Source organism: Thunnus thynnus, chromosome 20 (genome assembly GCF_963924715.1).
Source record: "Thunnus thynnus chromosome 20, fThuThy2.1, whole genome shotgun sequence".
NCBI lineage: Eukaryota > Metazoa > Chordata > Actinopteri > Scombriformes > Scombridae > Thunnus > Thunnus thynnus.
Window position 1 is genome coordinate 19,175,099 of NC_089536.1, and position 20,121 is coordinate 19,195,219.

Sequence of the window (20,121 nt, forward strand, 5' to 3'; positions counted from 1 at the left end):
CGTGTGAGGACCATTACATACAATACACATATGTAATCCATTAAATAGTTTTTACTGTAACAGGCCAAGACAAGTCCAGAATAGAACCAGAATGCAGAGACAATTCATCTGACACTGTGTAAAACTAGGTTACAACAACCCTCAAAGTAGCCCAACCTCTAACATCATCGTTCACTCTCCATCAGGTTGATCAGATTTTAGGCGATGAGCCAGAAGTGAAAGAGAGACTCTTCACTGTTCTGAAGCAATACGCGGCCGAAAAGAGAGTCGATTGGTTGGCCTACGTCCTGCCGGAAATACTCGCCACTGATGAGCATCGACAGCTCATCTCCAGCATCAGGTGAGAGCGAGAGGTTTTTGCTCTTGTTACACTGGATTGCTTGACATAGTATAGAATAAAGTGCAGGTAGAAGGTGGCCTGGCCTTTCTATGATTTAAAGTATGGTCCACGTCTGTCTCTTACCATATTTTCTGTCGTTCTGTGCTGTCAAACTGCCTCATAAAAACAAAATCTCACAAAAAATCCTCAAAATTGCATTATCCTCCTACTTGTTTGGTGCAGACTGTGATTGTGAAAGGTAATAAAAGTCAGTATTAGTTTGTGCTTCTGCCAAGCTTTTAGAGTAAGATTATTATTACTAGTTATATGTCTTTGTATTGTATCCACACATATCCACTTGTCATTATCAAGTCCCAGTGAAAACTACAGTAATCTCCAGGGATTAATTCATAATGACTATGTATACAGGCTTTTCCTGTTCTGTCACAGGATGGATTACAGAGGCCAGTCATTTTAGAGCTACGCTTTAGGTTTAGGTGGGCTCCATCTGCCACCCAGGGGTAAATCCACAGTGACCCTCCAAGTCGCTTAAAGTGTCATCGCTGGTGTCAGTGAAACCGCAGGATCTCAGACAAGACTGGACTGACATGGAGGGGCCCGAGTTTAGAGTTTTCAGCAGCAAATAAGGATTGGCAACATCGACCGTATTCACAGCATGGAGGTGTCTGTGATGATGAGCCACAGTAAGCTTGATTTAGATGAAGACAGATTTATTTGAGTACTCCCTTCATGAAAATAACTTTCAGTAGCAGTGGTCATGCTGCTCTACTTCTGCAGTCCCTTCTGAAAGAAAAAGAAAAAACTTGAGCTACACCCAACAGGTTTATTGAAGGTTTGTGGTGGTGTGTTTTCATGAAATGGAATAATGCCAGATAACTGAACGTGAAAAACTATTTGGGCAGCCAGAGTTTCCTGGTTGTCCATGTGCCAAAATGACCAATATTTCTGCCTTTCTATAAATCCCCAGACAGTTTGTCCACAGATTGCACTTCCTCCGCAAGTAGAGCCAATAAAACCTTTTATTCTCTTACTATGCTGGCTTGTTACCCACCACTACTACACCACTTTTAACTTTTTTTTTAATGGTATTAATACACTGTAAGAAGGGTTTCCAGCAGTATGAGAGCAAGTAGTGTTAGTGTAGTTTTTTTTTTTTCTGGCAGTATTTTTATGCTTCAAATTGGTCATGAATAATTCAAAAACTGTCAAATGAGAACTCCTCATTGGTACTTGTATAATAAAGGACCCTCCTATTTGCACATGCACCAATAATAACATAAATGCCATCTCTCTGTTGTCTTCCATCCCCCACCCATCTCGCAACTCTCTTACCTCTCTCTCTCTCTCTCTCTCTCTCTGAGGGGGTTTTTGTGTTTTGCTCTGATGGATTTTTTTCTCATTATTCTGCTCAGAGCTTGGGCTGTTCCCTGCTCTCTCTGTGCGGTGACCATTTTCCCCTGACACTTGGTAAAGGCAGCCTCCTGTATGTGCTGAAGTCCCACCATATTTTGTATCCCCCACAGAGAAGCAGCGCTATAGCAGTAGGTGTGCCTGCTATTCTGCGCACTACTAGATGGTGCAACTTGTGCTTATAGGTTTAGTTTATTTTTGAACTATGGGTGACAGCTAAAACAATGAATTGTCTGGGGTGAGTATGTCTTTCCATTCTTTTCAGTTGAGATTTGTTTGGAATATGTTTCCTTAAGGTTTTATGAAATCTGGTTGCCATATATTTTTTATTTTTAAAGGTATTTCTGCGTTTTCATCAGCTTGTTTAGATCTGGCACCTGCACTTTTTTGGCAAAGTGACAACAGTAATTATATATGTAAATTCACTTCTTGCTTTATTCTGCAGCTCAAAGTGTATTCTATATACATAATGTAAGTTGTTAGGTGTGAACGCACCTCAACAAATCTTGATCAAAAGCTGTAAATGTTTAATATTTGATGTTTTTAGCTCCAAACTCCTGTTCTGTAAGTGTTCTTTAAATCTATAATTAATCAGATCTACTGAATCATCAACAGCATGTACCATTCATGTAGTTTGATGTGACCACACTTGGATGGACATTGCCTCTTTGAACACAGTTAACAATATAAAAGCCCTGCTATTGTGCTTTTCTCTAAGTGACTGAAGTCATTAGAGTGAGTGATGCTCTGCTTTTAGGAGGTAATCTTTTGCCACGTGTTTGAGGGTGCGTCTGTGTTTGAGCATGCTTTTGAGCTGAATGTTGACTTCCAGATTATGTAAATATTCCTTTTAAATATATCTGCTTGTGTTAAACTGAGTGTTGTCTGCTCTGAAAGTAACGCATTTGGCTTTTCTGTAATGCATGATGTCTACCAGCAGCTGGATGGGTAACAGTCATGGAGGTGTGTTTAAAAGCAGGTCTATTTCAGCTATGCAGAAATCAGAAAGAAATTAATAGTTTACACCTCTAGCTTTTAAAAAACATTTTGCCATTTACCATTCATCACTACAGTGATCAGAAGTAGATCATGGTGGGTCTAAATTAGCCACAAAACTGCATTTTTCAGCACCTCTGTGCATAAAGCGTTCCTGTTCAATAGGGGTGTTAATGATGGTGTTTAATCGTGACTGCAGGAATCAGTGGCTGGAGCTTGTTTGCATCCACTGCACAAGACATGCTTCACTACACAAGATGAGAAACAGAAGTGGCTCCCAAATACCTTGCAAACTGTTTTTATTAAACTGGATGGTGAACAAAAACAGAACCAAGGCCTGTACTTTCATAAGTAAGAGAGGAACATCAATTTTTGACGCAATCCGTTTATCTTTATTAGTAGAATTAAGCACTGAACTCCTCTGTCAGATTGCAGGAAGAACATAACGGACCATCTCAACAAATATTTCATTTTTTTATTTTTATGTCAAATAGAAATAAGAAATGTTGTGCTGTTGGTTTTTGAATTAGATAAGCAGGTGAATCTGGGCTTTTTCAAGATTAAAGAACAATTGTAAGTCCTCTTATTGGTCAACTAATCATTGAGTCTCAGTGAATGTTTTTCAGACCCAAAGTGAAAACTGATCTCATTGGATTCATTGTAAGCTTCATATTAGGGCTGGGTGATACGGACAAAATCAAATATTACAATATTTTTGATCAAATACCTCGATATTGATATTACAACAGTATTGTAGGGTTGGCTATTGGTGCTTTCACAAAATATTTACACAATGAGATATTTGATAAATAATCATCAGTAATGTGGATATCATGACTACATGGGTAAAGGCAAATAATAGAACAGCTAGAACAGTCTGGTAGGTTCAGAAAATCACATCATTTTACTGTAACGCAGCCTTTAAAACCAGGAAAAGACAACACTTATGCCATATTACAATATCCAAAATCTAAGACAATATCTAGTCTCATATCATGATATCGATATAATATCAGTATATTGCCCAGTATTGTTACCAACAAACTCAACCTTAACCATTGTTGCTTACACCACTAATACACAACATTAATCATGTCAACACACACGTTATATATAAAATAGGTATAGGCCATATACTGTATAATACAGTATATTATAGTATTTCTATATTTCTATTATAGTATTACTATATAGTATTATAGTATTAGCATAGTCATACTTTGATCAGTTGTATTCTTAACTTCATTAATCCAGCATGTACATGTCTACACAGTGGATCAGATATGACCTTTTTCACCAACACAGTATTCAATCAGCTACTTTTGACAAGTTCCTGGACACAGACCAGCCGTCTTGTGACGCTTTAAACAGATTTGTAATCGTATAATTATTTTTTAATTCCACTGGCGTTATCCTTAAATGTGTGACCCACCACTGTGCTTCACTTTTTTTTGGCAGTGTTCAAAAGAAGTGGGGCAAATTGTTTGTTCAGCCTTGCTCGCCTGTATTTGAGCCACATCTGGACACTTGAAATGAAATGAGGTCTCCTCTCCATAGTTTTCTGCATGTCATTCTTCCCTTTTGAGAAATCTGTCCCTTCCTCCCTGCTTGCTTCCTCCTCCACAATCCTCTGTCAGATAATTATAGATCTCTGTTCTTCATAAATGAGGTCAAATCGGAGCACTCGTTTAGTTTCGACAAGTTGACGCAGAAAACTTTTTGTGATGAGGTGGCTGTTTCAACAGATGGCTGTTCATACTCAGATGGAACAACTGCATTTGTAAAAGCATAATGCTGATAGAAGCAGTGACACACACTTATACAGACAGGTAGCTGTGAGAGACAGAGACATATTAGCATCATGATATGAATAGATGACAAATAGCAGAGAGGCGCAGATGGCAACAGCGAGGATCTGTGTGGGTTTTTACACCTACATTACTACAGAACATTTATTTATATCTCAGGAGTCTGCTTATTGTAGCCAGTAGTCTGTGCTCAGGGGAAACTGTCTCAGGCTGCAGTCAGATACATGCACACCTCAAATCTGATCAAAATCTGCAGAGACAGTGACAGCAGGCTAAGAATATGTGGCCTATATCTTTGAGTGAACAGATTTGTTCCAAAAACGAGATACCCACCATTTCTAAAATGCGGCAGCTACTCTAAAACAAGTGATAGTAAAAAGATTGAGAAAGATGTTTGTTTTTGAAAGGTTAGCAGGTAACGGAAAGCCACAATGTAGATTTTTTAATGTTGTCACAGCATTTTTTAACTTATTCTGCTGGTGTATGTTTTTGTTGGTGGTAAAATGAACCAATCCCAGTGAAAAGTGATTTGTGCATGTCAGGAAGGCAATGGAGCACAGAAGAAAGTGTTATTTGCTGCTTAACTTTGAATATTAGTTAAAGAGCGCACACGTTTGAAACTGTAATTGTGTGCAGTTCTTCCCAAAAGAGGTCTGCTATATGTGAGGAAATATTAGTCTAATGTTGTCACCTCAACAAAAAGATCAGGTGTGTTTTAATTTTGAAAATTGTCCCAATAAAAACAGTCTCAAGCAAAAATAGAGATAACCCTGATGACATCACAAGGGTTATTTTCTCAGGCTTTAGAAAGCTCCCTCCACAGGTACAGAAGACATACAACTATTTCACAGGCTGAGTAGCACTCCTCGTGACTGATCTTAATATATAATATGAAGTGAGTGTCCCTTTAATAAATATTTGATTGCCATTAAAAGAAAAAAGTATATTCAAGCAGGAGGTGAGGGAATCATGTCAGAATAATAGGCTGTCACATTGTTGGTCTTTTGTCTTGTGTTGTGGTGCTGAACGGAGAGCTCCTATAAAAGGGGTGGCGGTGTACTACAGTGTATTTTTTGACAGTACCACTGGGGGGTGCCAGAAAAAAAAATTCTGAATACTTTCTGTATTCTCTATATTTTTATAATATGGAATATGAAACTTTTTACTTAAGGGATCTGTTACATAGTATTTTGCAAAACACTACTACCCATGTCTGATTACCTTCAGTATGTAATAGTAATGGATTCGCTTGAGCTTATTGTAGTGTAATGTAAATTACAGAAGAGCAGCAAGAGTTGGCTTCAGTTTTTATGGACAGTCTGTCATCTAGTAGAGAATATATTTAACCTTTTGCCAGGAGCAATGTACATCACATAAAGAGATAAGTTGCTGACATGATTTATCCACAAGAATGACATTGACAGAAATTGCGAAACAGAATCGCCAAAGATATGTTTCAGGTAGACAGGTTGCCATTACATAGTTTGTCCACAAGAGAGCACTGACAAGTTTTTCTCAATTGTGATATCTCTCTCTTGGCCAATCTGTAATAGACAAATGTAAAAGTGTGTAAGATTTAGTGTCATTTAGTGGTGAGGTTGAAGATTGCAACCAACTGTATACCCCTCACCCTCCCCCTCCAAGCGTGTAGGAGAACCTACGGTGGCTGCAAAACTTGCAAAAAAGCAAAAAGCGCTCTCTAGAGCCAGTGTTTGGTTTGTCCGTCCTGGGCTACTGTAGAAACATGGCGGTCTATGGAAGGGGACCCACTCCCTATGTAGATATAAAGGGCTTATTCTAACGAAAACATGATTCTTATTTTCATAGAATTATACACTAATTACAAAATTCTTATGAATGTTGAATTCCATTTCTGCCAAGTCTGTTCCGCTAGATGTAACTAAATTCTACACATTGGACCTTTAAGGGATCCTTATCCACTACAATAGAGTGAACATCTGGTGTGCAGTTGTTAGCCATGCTAGCAGCATTGCTCTAGGGATGGCAATGTCGGTCTGTCGGTCCACCACTTTGGTCCAGACGGAAATATCTTAACTTGGATGGATGGATTGCCATGAAAATTTGGACAGACATTCATGTTCATTAGTATGTAATCTAATCTAATCTAATATAATCTAATGTTCCCCAGTGGATGAACCCTACTGATTTTGGTGATTCCCTAACTTGCCCTGTAGCGCCATCAGTGGGTCAGTTTTTCACTGAGCAATTGTGAACATGCTTCACATCAGCGTGATAGCATTGTCATTGCGAATGTGTTAGCATGATGATTTTGGCATTTAGCTTGAAGCACCACTGTACCTAATACACATCTTAATAATGCTGCTAGCGTGACTGTAGACATTGTCTTGTTTCAAAATGAGCTCTTCATACAGGCGCCAGTACTGAGAACAGAAGAAGTGACCTTTAGGTTACACATGTAAATGAGACTGTATTATTTGCCACAAAGCAAGAGGGGTACAGGGCTAGACCTGTTCTATATTTACCTGAATACCTTTATAATATACAACATAATGAAATGAACAATAGCCAGGACTCACATTTGCTGTGAAGTTGCTTTTTTCTCTGTCTCTTTCCCTCTCCTTCTCTCTGTGCAGTAAGTGTGTCCTAATTACTTTATTTAGCTGTCAAAGTTGTTTTTATGCAGCTTAATTAGCTTCTCGTGGACACCTACAATTGTGGCTGTTGTCTCTCCCTCGTCTCTATCAGCATGTTTGTTGCTCATTACTCAACTGGTGCTGTTTTTCACAGGATGGCGCTACACCCTGTCTGCTAATGGCTGATTCATCTGATCTGCAGATCAGCAGCGAACCAGCTAGTCAGAACAGAACAGACTGGTGTAGGTGGGAATCAAAACGGTTGTTTGTGCAAATATGTGGTCGGGCTCCGCTCTCAGTAGGATCTTAATGCCACTGTGGTTTAACAAATATGGAATCAGATAATTAACTTTTGACATCGCTTGATGTATCAACTGGGATTTTCACTTTGGCACATTTCCTTTGGGTCTGGTTTTAATAACAAGCTACTGAATGTGTATATGTTCTTGTTTTAAGTCCATTGTTGTCCTTATAAATCCTCCAAGATGAGGAGATTTTGCTCTGGGGCTAGTTTAGTGGCTGAATGATATGAATGAGGAATATGTTCAGGTTAAAGGAAAAATAGCAGCTAGGATGCTTTTATACAATCTGGCATGGTGATGAATGAACAGCAGGTGCTGTGATTTACTGTTCTGGTTTTCAGGAAGTGATATTTTTCACATTTCCCTGAATGATTTTAACTCTTTACTCAAAAATCACAGCATGTCTTTTGTCTACATTACATTATGCTCTGTTAAGGCTATGGCTTAGTATGTCGTTTGTTTTTTATACATAGTTTTATGTTATGAATGTTTTAGAGAGATTATTTTTTTTATATTAAAGTCATTATATCATTAACATATAATATTATTTTAATGATTATAATAAAGTAATATCCAACAAGCAAACAAAAATTAAATTTATGACCACAATAAAAACTGGTGAACTTATCCTTTAAGGTTAGATATGCAGTAGAACAACATACAATAAGTAGAACAAATTAAGGTTAGTGTTAAGGAGGTAGAGCATGAATATCCTCACAAGTACAGTAATAGAAACTGTGTGTGTTTATGTGTGATGCATGTGTGGGTGGTTGTCTTTTCTCTTGGCAGCAGCTCTGATCACTTGAATGGAAACTTGTTTTCTTTTGTCAGCTGAGTGACTGAGTCCTTGTGTGTGTGGGACGACTCATTTTGTTTTATTCTCACAGTCTGCACTGGAGCGGTAAACAGCCAGCACTCCATGCTAAACAACATGTACAGTCCTCAAGTATCCCCCCTCTTTGATATTTTGCAGGTTTATTGTGCCACAGAGTGTCAAACACTGTCAAGTCAGATTTGGGAGATTTGATGAGAGTTTCTGGGTTAAATCATTCAAATTTTGGACTGTATTTTATATGGCTAAACATAATATACAAAATATTTATTGTTGGCTGCTCGTGTTTATGTAACATTTAATATTAGAACATTGGCATCTGATGTCAAATTAAAGAAGGGTTACATCTTAGAAGTTTGACTCTCCTCAAAGTAAGGTATCAGAAAACATATATTGTTTTAGTATTGGTACCAAACTCAGGTATCATATCTGCACTAGTGTTTAAACATTTCAAACAAAGGGCAGCCAGAGTGTATGAAGAGCTCATATTATGCCCCTTTCCCAGTTTAATATTTTCATTTTTGTGGTCTGTTTACAAACATTTTCATGTTTTTATGGTCAAAAAGCACCTAGTTACAGCTCTACAAGCCATGGATGCAGCCCCTCTGTCTCACTCAGCCTGAAACAGGCTGTTTTGTGTTTGCTCAATGCCCCTCTCTTCTGATTGGCTTACTGTTCTCTGATTGACAAACACCTAGGCTAACCACAGGCAACAGATTGTAGCCTACTGTAGCTAGGTAAAACCAGGGCTTTGGGTAAAACTCAGCAGTAAATTGCGATGGCCACCACTGAGGATAATGTTATCCGAACCTTGGAAAGCTATGCAATGACAAATTTGGTTCCTGACATCCAACAACTGCGCAGCATTTCCTCTGCAACTGTCTCTCCTCTGTTCTGCTCTGTGTGTGTGTGTGAGCCCTGCCCTCACTGAAACACAGAGAGCAGAGGAGAGGAGAGAAATTAGCGCAATCATAAATGACAGCAAAATGCAGTAGAGACTCCCACACTGAGTTGAAATGAAACAAGTACACATAAATTAGGTAAATAACATAAATAAACATTTCTTGAGTGGGTGGTCCCATTGGAGGGGTGGGCCTGCCCCCCCTCCAAGGCATGGTAGGGGAAATGCTGAGCATAAAGTTATGACATCACAACCTTACGGAAGTCCAAACGGCTCGTTTAAAGGCAGTTTCTAAATACAGGCTGTGTGCATTTCTCCATGGACTGAGCATTTTGATACTTTCACAGTATTTATATAGCACCTAGACCTGCTTTATAGTCAAAAAAGATTTTAAAATGTTATCTGAAAATACAAAATCACAATATAAGAACTGTCTGTTCTATTAGCTAAATTCTCTAAATAGCAAAATAAATAGCAAAGCTAACTGTGTCCTGGCTGTAGCTTCATATTTATTGTAACATTACAGACATGAGATTGGTATCGATCTATTTCCCAAAATTTTGAACTGTTTCTTTAATGTTTTATACCATATAATAATCATATTTTGTTATAATTAGGCCTAGATGTTATGAATATATTTTAGCATCAAATAGAAATGGTGTACTTACAAGATGGTACATAGCCCCAGTGAAGCTTTTCTGCCAGTTTAAAGTGGCACTCTACCGAATACACGCATGAAAACCAGTTTACTTCTCATGTAGAGTACAGCCATGCTAACGACTCTTTGAGGCTGTATAAAGGACATTTATGCTTTGAGCTAAACGCTAAAATCGACAGGCTAACATGCTCACGACAATGCTAACATGCTGATGTTTAGCGGGTACAATGTTTACCTTGGTCACCATCTTAGTTTTAGTATGTTAGCATGCTAACATTTGCCATGTAATACTGAACACAAAGTTTAAGGAATCACCATTAGAAAGTCATTAGAGTTAATCATCTCTGCACTATGGATATCTGTACCAAAATTGGCAATCCATATAGTTGTGAAGATATTTCACTAAAAAATTTTCATTTTCATCTTACACTCTCATTCTGTTCCCTATTTGACCTTTATACAAGTATTTATTCATACCAAATCACTTGTACTTTCACTTGAAGAGGTGAATCCTGTTCACAAGTACAAGAAGACACATAATATAAAACTGATTTAATAAGAAGCTGTTTCACTGACAGTTTTGAAAAGACACCTAGACTTTTTTGCTTAAAGTTATTTCTCATATTTTGGTTGGTGTGACCAAATAATTTTGTTTAGAGCGCTCAGTAATATCCTCCTCGGTAGGTATGATCAGATTTTTTTTCCCTTTTCTAAAACTTTATTTTATGTTTTCAATACTTTTGTTTGTGTATCAAGAGTAAAATTCACCCCTCAAGCTCTTATGATTTCTGAGTAAAATTATTCACCTGCCACTAGAGAGCAACCTTTAAGAGGTGAAGTGGATTAACTTCTGTAAAGGGACGGGTTTTGCTAGTTTGTGTCAACCAACCACATCAGAAGGCAAAAGTCTTTATAACTGTTCAGAATGGCCAAAAAGCAGGGGAAAAGCCGGCCATCATACAGAGGCCCAAAAAACACCTCTACAAAATGACTTTGGTCATGATGAAGTTAATATCATATTACATATAACAGCAGACTGAATATGTGTGTTTACAACAACAACAGGAAACATCAGCTAAATGGAAATATTCTTGGTTTTCCCCACATTTTTATTTGTCAAAATAGTTGCTTTGATGGTATTTGTGATGTAACTTTGTAGTATACTACTTACCTAGCAGTATTAAAATAGGGATATGCAAGATAAAAGGCATAATGTTTAAAGACAAAGGAACCAGAGATTTCAATTCGATATTTATTATCTACACAGGTCATCTGGACAGGTCGCCAATTGATCAGAGTTGACACACATAGACAAAAAACATTCACATTCAAGGGCAATTTAGAGTCACCAATTAACCTAACCTGCAAGTCTTTGGACTGTGGGAGGAAACCGGAGAATCCGGAGGAAACCCACGCTGACACGGGGAGAACGTGCAAACTCCACACAGAAAGAAGCAGGTTTGAACCCAGAACTTCTGTGAGGTGACAGTGCTAACCACTGCACCACCATGCCGCCCAAATTTGGATTCATTTTTATTTAACAACAAGTCTTTTTGAGTTGTTGTTAAATAAAAATGAAAGGGGCCAAGAAGGGTTATAATGCATCCACATCTCCTCACCTTTCCTCAAGTAAACTTCTGTCCTTGAGGAAAGGTGAGGAGATGGAGATGTTTGGGGAGGTTGGGGTTGAGGCAGGGGGATTGTGAAGGGAAGATTGGGGTTGTGGGGGGTGGAGGATGGAGGATGGTGGTGGTGGGGTGCTCTTGTTGGTGGATGGGTGGAGGAAGTCTAACTCCATAGATCGTCTCCTTCGGTGTATCCCAGCATCCAGTCGGCCATAAACTTTTTGACATCGTCACTGCTGTGAAGGACATCCTCCCATTTGATTCCAGCGTTGTTCCACATCACTTTGATGGTCCTCTGTGTGATGCTGCTGGACAACATGGTCAGGATATGAGCCAAAAGCACACCAGCTGGTCCAAGAGGTACAAGAGTTTTGATTTTTCCGAAGAGCTCTGCCATGGAGACACCTCCCTCATGCAGCACAGGGCTGAGGATCTCAGCAAGGCAGAGCCATACTTCAGGCACGTCTGCAAAAATATAGTCCGTGACCTCCAAGATGTCGTTTAATCCTTCGAAGAACTGCTTTGTGTGCAGAACCCCCGATCTGAAGAGTTCAAGCAACAACAGGCCCGCCTTCCTCCGAGTCCTGCTGCCGCTCTCCAGCGTCAAGTCCACAGCATTCCTGACGAAGACATGGAGGAGAGATGGGCTGTTAAGGTGTGAAATTATGTGCACTGCCTCTTTCAAATCACCTGTCTTCAGATACTCATGTATGATGGTCTCTGAGAAGTCCTCCATGTCATCCTCAGTCAGTGGGAGTTTAGCTGGAGAGATAGAAAGAGTTTGGCGCGTCTCTTCTTTCTTCGGCTCTGGCTCTCTGTTGTCATGACGTTCACACAGGTGACTCTCCTCAGTGCCCTGAATAAGCTGATGAGCAGAGCTGGAGTCTGCAGATGACTGGGGAACGGTGCAGTGTCCTGATGGCTGCAGGGCTGAGAAGCTGGTGGTATCTGGACGCTCATCCTCCATAAAGATCTCATCTATTTCCATGGTCTCAGGCAACCAGTTTCTTTGTCGGAGATCTGCCAAGTCTTTAAGGAGGTCAGATACTGTGGCTGACATCTTTCCCTCCTTTATGATGTCAGCCACTTTCTTAAAGTACCTGTCCATCACTCTCTTGGCTGTCAGCAGCTCCAGCTCCTTACCGATATTGTTGAGGAGGTGACAGAGACACTCCAGAGATTCTCCGTCCTGCTTGTTTAGAAGTGTCTGGATGCAGCTGTGCACCGCAGCCTTGCTCAACATCTTCAGCCTGAAGAGTTCCGCAATAAACTTGATGTTCGATATAGAACGACGGGACGCATTGGCATCATACTGCTCTGTCCTCAGTTGCTCGTGCTCTCCTTCCTGTTGACAAATTATAAGAAAACAAACATGTTCAACAGTGCTTTCTGTCAGGGTCAACATGAATTATTATAAATATTTGCAGTTTCAAATATTTTTAGTCTCATTCAACTCCCCTCCCCGTTAAGAAAAACGTTGGTAGTTGTGATAATTAAGCAGAAAAAACATTGTTCTTACATCTCTACTCTGCCTCTCCTCAAAGGTGTCATCTCTGCCGTGGTTGTTCTGAAACTCAGCCTGACAGCGTCTGATTAGCAGTGTTTGAAAACTGCCAGGGAGTTTCGGGGCATCTTTTGCTGGGACTTGCATCTGAAGATGAGAAAACCATAAGGAATCTTTGTTAGAAAATGGTCAACTCACATCCATTTGAAAACAATGTAATATTCATATGGAAAGAAATGAAGAAAATATTCATAATTGCCACAAATTAAGGTCAGAAACTGCAAAAAACGTGGTCTTATTTTTCTTTTTTTCAATGCTCAGAGCACGTATTGTTTGAAAAGTATCATCTACATCAACTCAGACCTGATTTTATGTCTTTTTGTCTTAATGCACAGTTGACTGTTTGTCTCTAACATCAATTCATTTATTTTATCTGGTGTTGTGTATACTATAATGTTTACTGCTGTACCCTAAAAGTTAAGCAATAAGAACAGATGCATGACTTACTTTTGTCAGAAAGCGGCACATGTTGGCATACAGCACGGATGAGTCTGGCCTCGACATGGCTTTCTCAAAGATAAGGTTGACGACTGAGTTCAACCTTTCCTCTGTGTCCATCGTCAGATCCTGGAGCTGTTTCATCAGGTCATGAAACGTTTCAGCAGTCAGCTTTTCCAAGGTGGTCTTCACCAAGCTGATGACCTCTTTTGGCTTAATCTGTTTGTCCTGTGCTCCGCGAGGCAGAGTTGCAGATTCCTTAGATGGAGCTTTCCCTTTACGTTCCCTCTGTTTGGGGACTTTCTTCATCCGGCTCTGGATGGCAGATGGTTGAGAAGCCCCCTTTGCTTCTTCCTTTCTGGAGGCCGAACGCTGACTAGAAAGAACAGAATCCTTCTGCTTTTTCATGGTCTTCTGCGCGGATGGAGAAGCAACCTTTGCTTGTTCACTTTTGGATGCTGAACCCTGACCTGAAACAACAGGTGTCTTCTGGATGGATGAACTCCCAAAAGTGAAGTTCACCTGTGGTGTCTCAGTGGAGGCCAGTTCATCCAGAAAAACAACAGGCTCTTTTGAACTGTGTCCTTTGTTTTTCTTTCCATTCGAGACTTGTTCAGAGGCAGCTTTTGCCTCTGTTCGTTTTCTTGTGGAGTTTGAAGGCTCCACAAAAACAACTGGCTGAACCATGCTTACCCTCCTTTTGATTTTCCTCCTCTCTGCTGCATTCAGAGGAACTAGCATGAATGTTGCATTCATGTTTTCCTGCGGTTGTTTTTGCATGCTCATCGTGTACAAAGTCGAAACTGTCTCACAGGAGATAACTTGTGAACGTTTGGCACTTGGTAAACTAAATGAGATCTGACTGACTGCTACTTGAAGAAATTCTGCTGAACCAGGTGATGTAACGGGTGATGTAAGGGGTGGTCCTTTGATGCATCACAAAGGACTGGGTTCCAGAACAGAATGTCATTGATTTATTTTTTTTAAATATTCTACAAAAATAAAACTTTTACAAAATAGATGAAGTAGAACTTTAAGATGAAAGTGCTCAAAGAAATATAATAAACCATAGGAAGATACTGTATTAAAGCTAAAAGCTAATACTGTAGATGAAAGAAACAGTTATAAAGACAATAAAATAAATAACTCAGGACAGTAAAATGAACAGGGTGAAATGATAAGACAAATAAAATAAAATATATAAATAAATAAAATATCTCCTGCCTCAGCCCTTTTTACACAGTCAAGTCATATATTCCAGAGTTAAGGGACACATTCATAGTTGACATATTGCCAACAGTGTGCAAAGCTGTCATCAAGACAAACAGTGGCTACTTTGAGGAATTTTTAACACTGTTAATTTTAACACTTTTAACATAATTCCAAATGTTATTTTATGGTTTTGATGTCTTCAGTATTGAAGTCAAATTGGCTTCAAAAGCCAGTGCTGCTCCTGGGGGCTTGGTTGCCCAATGCCACTTCCTGTATCTGATTCAAATTAAAAGCCCTCATTTTAAATTAAAAGCCCTCTAACGTTTCATACAGAGCCATATACTGTTTTGTATTTTAGCTATGGCACATCATACTGAGCCATGGCCAGTATGTATGGCCACAGCCTATTGCCTTGTTAAATAACATTACCACTGCATCTGCATCAAAAACACAGTTCCTGCACATAAACTATGGAGCATGGAATATGCCACCTCAATTATGTGTATGACTGTTAAATTGTTTGATTATATGAATGAATGAATGAATTACTGAATTTAACTCATTTGAATATATTGAATATTATTTTAATTTAATTACAGTTTACTGAAAGTAAAATAAATAAATAAAAAAATCTAATCTTTCAGTTTTTCTATTGAGAGAAAGAACAGAACAAACCACGTAGGTCATTATGAATTCACTCAGTTATGGGTTTCTACATTGTATTGTTGTACAATGTAGAAAATAATAACAATAAAGAAAAACCCTTGAATGAACAAGGTGTGTAGAGTGGCTCCTTCCAAGAGGAGACGGACAAAAGTCTCCTATTTGGCTGAGGTGATATGGAGCAGGTGGTGACATCCACTCTATAAAAGGCATAAAAGGGGTCTTACTGCCAATGGGCCCACAGACACTGACAGAGAGACACATGTTTAATAAAATGGTATGCCAAAAGAAGAGTGCACACTTGTACAGTATAGTAATTAATCATGCAGATTACCTAATCTAGAATATAAAGTTCCATAGTAATTTCCTTGTTTTTGGTAAGTTTACATTCAAATTTGAACTTGATCAGGAAATTATGTTTTCTTTTTTTTTTATTGTGACGTTATTTTTCATACATGTACACGCAGTCAAGTCTTTATAGTACAGTTCAAATCCATCATCCATGGTTCTTAAAATTCATTTAATAACACAATTAAAAGAAAAGTTTGACATTTGGGGGAATACGCTTATTCACAAGTTAGTTGAGAAGGTCAATATAATACCACTCTGTATGTTAATTGTATCGCTGGAGCCAGCAGCTGGTTATCTTAGCTTGGCATAAAGACTAGAAAACGGGAAAGAAAATTAGCCTAGCTCTGTCCAAAGGTAATCTGCCTTCCAGCATCTCTAAAACTTATAAATTGAAGTAACATTTATCTCATTTCTTTAATCTATACAACAACAAAAAAAGAAAACTTGCTGTTTTACAGGGGGTATAACATTACTGCCTTTGATTTTGGGAGGGGCTGCATGAAGTCCAATGCAATAGTATGTCAATTAGGTTAATTTGTGCTAGCTAGCAAAAACATTCACTAAACATGGCTTAGTTCAAATGAACATTAGCAACCTGCAAGTTACTGTAATTCTCCAGGGTCATATCTAGAGCTAGATCAGTCTGCACGTGATTTTAGCTTCTTTATAAAAAAAAAACAACAATACATTGATATTATATATGTAGGACAGTTTATTAAAAGAACTTTACATGATATGCAGCTATAAGTTACTTACCGCAGTAGCAGGTGGTGAGTGGTGAGTAACGGTGAATTTGCTGTCAGTGAAGAAAGAAAAAGCCTCCAAGTGTGGTCACTAGATGTCACACTACGCATGTCCTAAACTCAGAAATTGTTTTTGGCTGGACCGCAACAGCGCGGCCAGCCGAAGTTACACCATTGGTCGGCCAGATGAGAGACTTCCACTGACCGAAACCGCTAGCGTCCGGTTTAGCCCTCTGGCTAACTTGAATGGGGTTAAAACAATTCAATTGTAATGCTCTTCTAGACTTTCGAAATGTGATCGGACCGAATGTATCAAATTCTGATAGTGAAACGAGCCATTTCACAGGGGTTGTGAAACTAAAAAAAATGTATCCACTGATTTACAGATGTCTCTTTCACAATGCAAGTCTATGGGAAAAAGTCTTTTTGGGCTCAGTAGCATCACATGACGTTGTAATTACACAGTTTGGCCACTATGAGAAATTGGCTTCAAAGCCCGGTGCTGTTCCTGGCATGGATGTACAAAGATAATGTGAATATAAATAAATATAATATAAAGAGGTTCCTGGGGGCTTGATTGCACCATTGGTCAGCCCAATGCCACTTCCTGTATCCGATTCAAATTAAAAGATCTCGTTTCAAATTAAAAGCCCTCTAGCGTTACATACAGAGCCATATACTGTCTTGTATTTCAGCTATGGCGCATCATACAGAGCCATGGCCAGTATGTATGGCCACAGCATATTGCCCTGTTAAATAACATTACCACTGCATCTGCATCAAAAAGACAGTTCCTGCACATAAACTATGGAGCGTGGAATATGCCACCTCTATTATAAACTGTTAAATTGTTTGATTATATGAATTAATTACTGAATTTAAGTCATTTGAATTTATCATTTTAAATTGAATTTTCATTGAATTGAAAATTACAGTTTTCTCAAAGTAAAATAAATAAATTAAATTTAAAAATTTAATCTTTCAGTTTTTCTATTGAGAGAAAGAACAGAACAAACCACATAGGTCATTATGAATTCACTCAGTTATGGGTTTGAAGGGAAAAAACCCTAACGTAAAATATCCAACCATCTTAACCAGTTTAACAGCCATACCAAGCTGGCCAACTATAATGACAAACCAGCAAGACCAGCCAGACCAGCTTGTCTAGACTGGTAAACCAAATAACCCAGCTAATCAGCAACCATCTTAAACTGGTCTATGCTGTTTTTTTCAGCAGCCTGTGAAAAAAGTTGTACAATATTATGTCTTCTATGCCTAACTAATCTATTACCCTGATTATGCCATCAAACTTGAGCTTGGAAACTTCAAATGTTTTTCTCCTTGTTGTTGTTGGTATGTTGTGAAAATGTCATCAGCTGAGCTTTTTAATTATGAGTTGGACTGGATTCTTTATTGTTCTGTACAATTCAAATGAGAGTAATTACATTTACATGACAATTACACTCGTCTTTTACCTCATAAAGCCGAAAAAACGTAAAATGCTGTGTGTTGAGTTCCTTTGTCAAAATGGGAAAATCGGTAAGGTATGAGGTCAATAAGATGATGACTGCTTCCTGCTCTGTGCTCACACTGACAGAGTGACACAGAGGTGAGGCGTGGACGGAAGTGTAGGAGAACGAGAAAGTGAGAATGAGATACTGTAGATGGAGAGAGAGAGAGAGAGAGAGAGATAGCAGAGGAGAAATCCCATGCTCGCTCACTCCCACACCTTTTTCTCTTGCTGTATTCTGGCTCTGATATCTCACGCTGCAGCAGTCAGACTCCAGCAAGCAGCGAGTGACAGAAAGATATCCTCACTGTCTCTCTCCTCCGAGAAATATCTTTTTCTCTCTGGCTTCTCATTCAACTTCTCTTTTCTTTTTTCCTCTCCGGGGACGGCGGTAACCTCCAGGGGGAAAGACTCCTCACCTGTCCATCAAAAGCCTTTTTTCTTTTCTTTGAATGTCTTGAAGCCTGTTGAACTTAAATAGTGTTGACTTGGATTCTAAACATAATTGCAGCAGTGATCGAGTTGCTCATCACTTTTAAATCTCTGCCTGTGCTGGATGTTTGACTTGCTGCTGTAATTTCACCGGAAATCAAAGATCTTTGCTTATGGACTGTATGTTTTCAAAAAAGATCGAGGTGGATCAGTGATGTAGATCCTTCCTCTTTCCTGCTCCTTTTCTGAGGCAACTCTTGTGGACAAAAACTTAATATCTACCCTCTTATTCTCCTCACATGCCACCATGTTCGCCAGAATCTTCATTCCCAAGAAGCACCGGCAGCGCTTCGACGAGGCCGTCTCCCAGAATGTGATCAACAAGCTCTGCCGCAGCAAGAGCATCAGCGAGCCACACGGCAGAGTCCGGCGCAGTCGGAGCGAGGATCACTCTGAGCGCCACCACGGGTCCAAACGGGCCAGCTCAGTGCCCAGGGACGGAGGGGAGCCCGGAGGGAGGGGTGAGGCGGAAAGAGACAGGGGCTTGAGGAAGTCCGTCTGTGGGAAACCTGGGCATCCCCCCATCGGACCCAATCAGAGGTGAGCACATGACTCCTAATTTGTTGTTTTTTTGGTCTTGTTTTGAGTCTCTTGGGCTCTGTTTTAAGTGCTGTATTAGTGTAGGAATTTGATTTATCTCAACATGTAATGCAGCAGCTAAAGATTCACTTTATTATACAGACATTTACTGTACAGGCAGGATGTTTTGGAAATGTATATGAAACACACACACACACACACCTTCTCTTGTTGTCTTTTCCTTTCTGAAATGTGTTCCTCTCATCTTCTGATTCTTCCATCCTAAAGCTAATGTTTTTCTCTGAGTCTTGTCACAAAGCTGCACTTAAAAAACCCCAAAAATCAGTGTATGTTTTTACACTGCCGAAAGCCAAAAGTACTCAGCACATAGTCAAATAACACCGTCTTTAGCTTCTTGAAACTGATTCCTATTCAACACATTAATCCTGCAGCGTTATAAAGCCCTCGACCATTCAAGCTCTCCTGCTCATCCTCCACCCACAAACACGCTGATTACACAGCCGCCCAATTAATAACACCTCAATGGACTTAGTGCAGGATTACAGGGGTGGCAGTGCACGCCCACACTCCCACACCACGCTAACCAACTAAACCCCAAGATATGTGCTCATCCACATGGAGGTGAAAATGTATTGCTGAACATGTCAAGTGTAACCGTATTATAAGGTCACATAACAATAGGAGTGAACTGATTGTGTTAAATGAGAGATTACATCATGTGGGATAAGTGGCACAGTCACAGCAAGAAGTTGTGCTGCGTGCTGGTACTTTCTCCCCTAAAGAGGATTGTGTAACGTTGTTGTGTCTCCACAGTAACTAGACATAGACAAAACGCTCTATCAATATACAGTAGATGCACAAAGTCAATCTCTATAGATTGGCAATTGTCTTTTTGGGTCACTGCTGGAGCTGCTGCACAGTGTGCTAGTTGTTGATTTCCCAGCGGATTTCATTAAGCGGGGCTGATTGATTCCTTTTTGGGCTGTTATGTAATACGTAAAAGATGTAAAGGTATGAAGTTCCTGGGAATCAGCAGGGGCCTTAAGCAGCCTGAGAGTCGCAAACACTCGGTTTGTCAAGTGTGCTCAAAGCTGATGCTGCGTCGCTCTATGTGGCTGTGA

The 20,121-nt window shown here is 39.4% G+C and overlaps 2 protein-coding genes across 4 annotated transcripts in view; one reads left to right on the forward strand and one right to left on the reverse strand.

Annotated features, from left to right (window-relative positions):
• grid2ipb (glutamate receptor, ionotropic, delta 2 (Grid2) interacting protein, b) overlaps positions 1–20,121 on the forward strand; it is a 50,790-nt gene that overhangs the window by 8,627 nt on the left and 22,042 nt on the right. For all 3 annotated transcript variants that reach the window (XM_067575706.1, XM_067575708.1, XM_067575707.1), the window contains 2 exons: positions 186–340; positions 18,719–19,000. In XM_067575706.1, the coding sequence (XP_067431807.1) occupies positions 186–340; positions 18,719–19,000 (437 nt within the window). The remainder of the gene's footprint in view (positions 1–185; positions 341–18,718; positions 19,001–20,121) is intronic.
• Positions 11,101–14,176, reverse strand: LOC137172580 (eukaryotic translation initiation factor 4 gamma 1-like). The gene is made up of 3 exons (XM_067577089.1): positions 13,499–14,176; positions 13,007–13,138; positions 11,101–12,832 (listed from the first exon to the last, which is right to left on the reverse strand). Exons 1-3 carry the CDS (start codon positions 14,174–14,176, stop codon positions 11,651–11,653), a joined length of 1,992 nt encoding a protein of 663 aa, XP_067433190.1. The 3' UTR covers positions 11,101–11,650.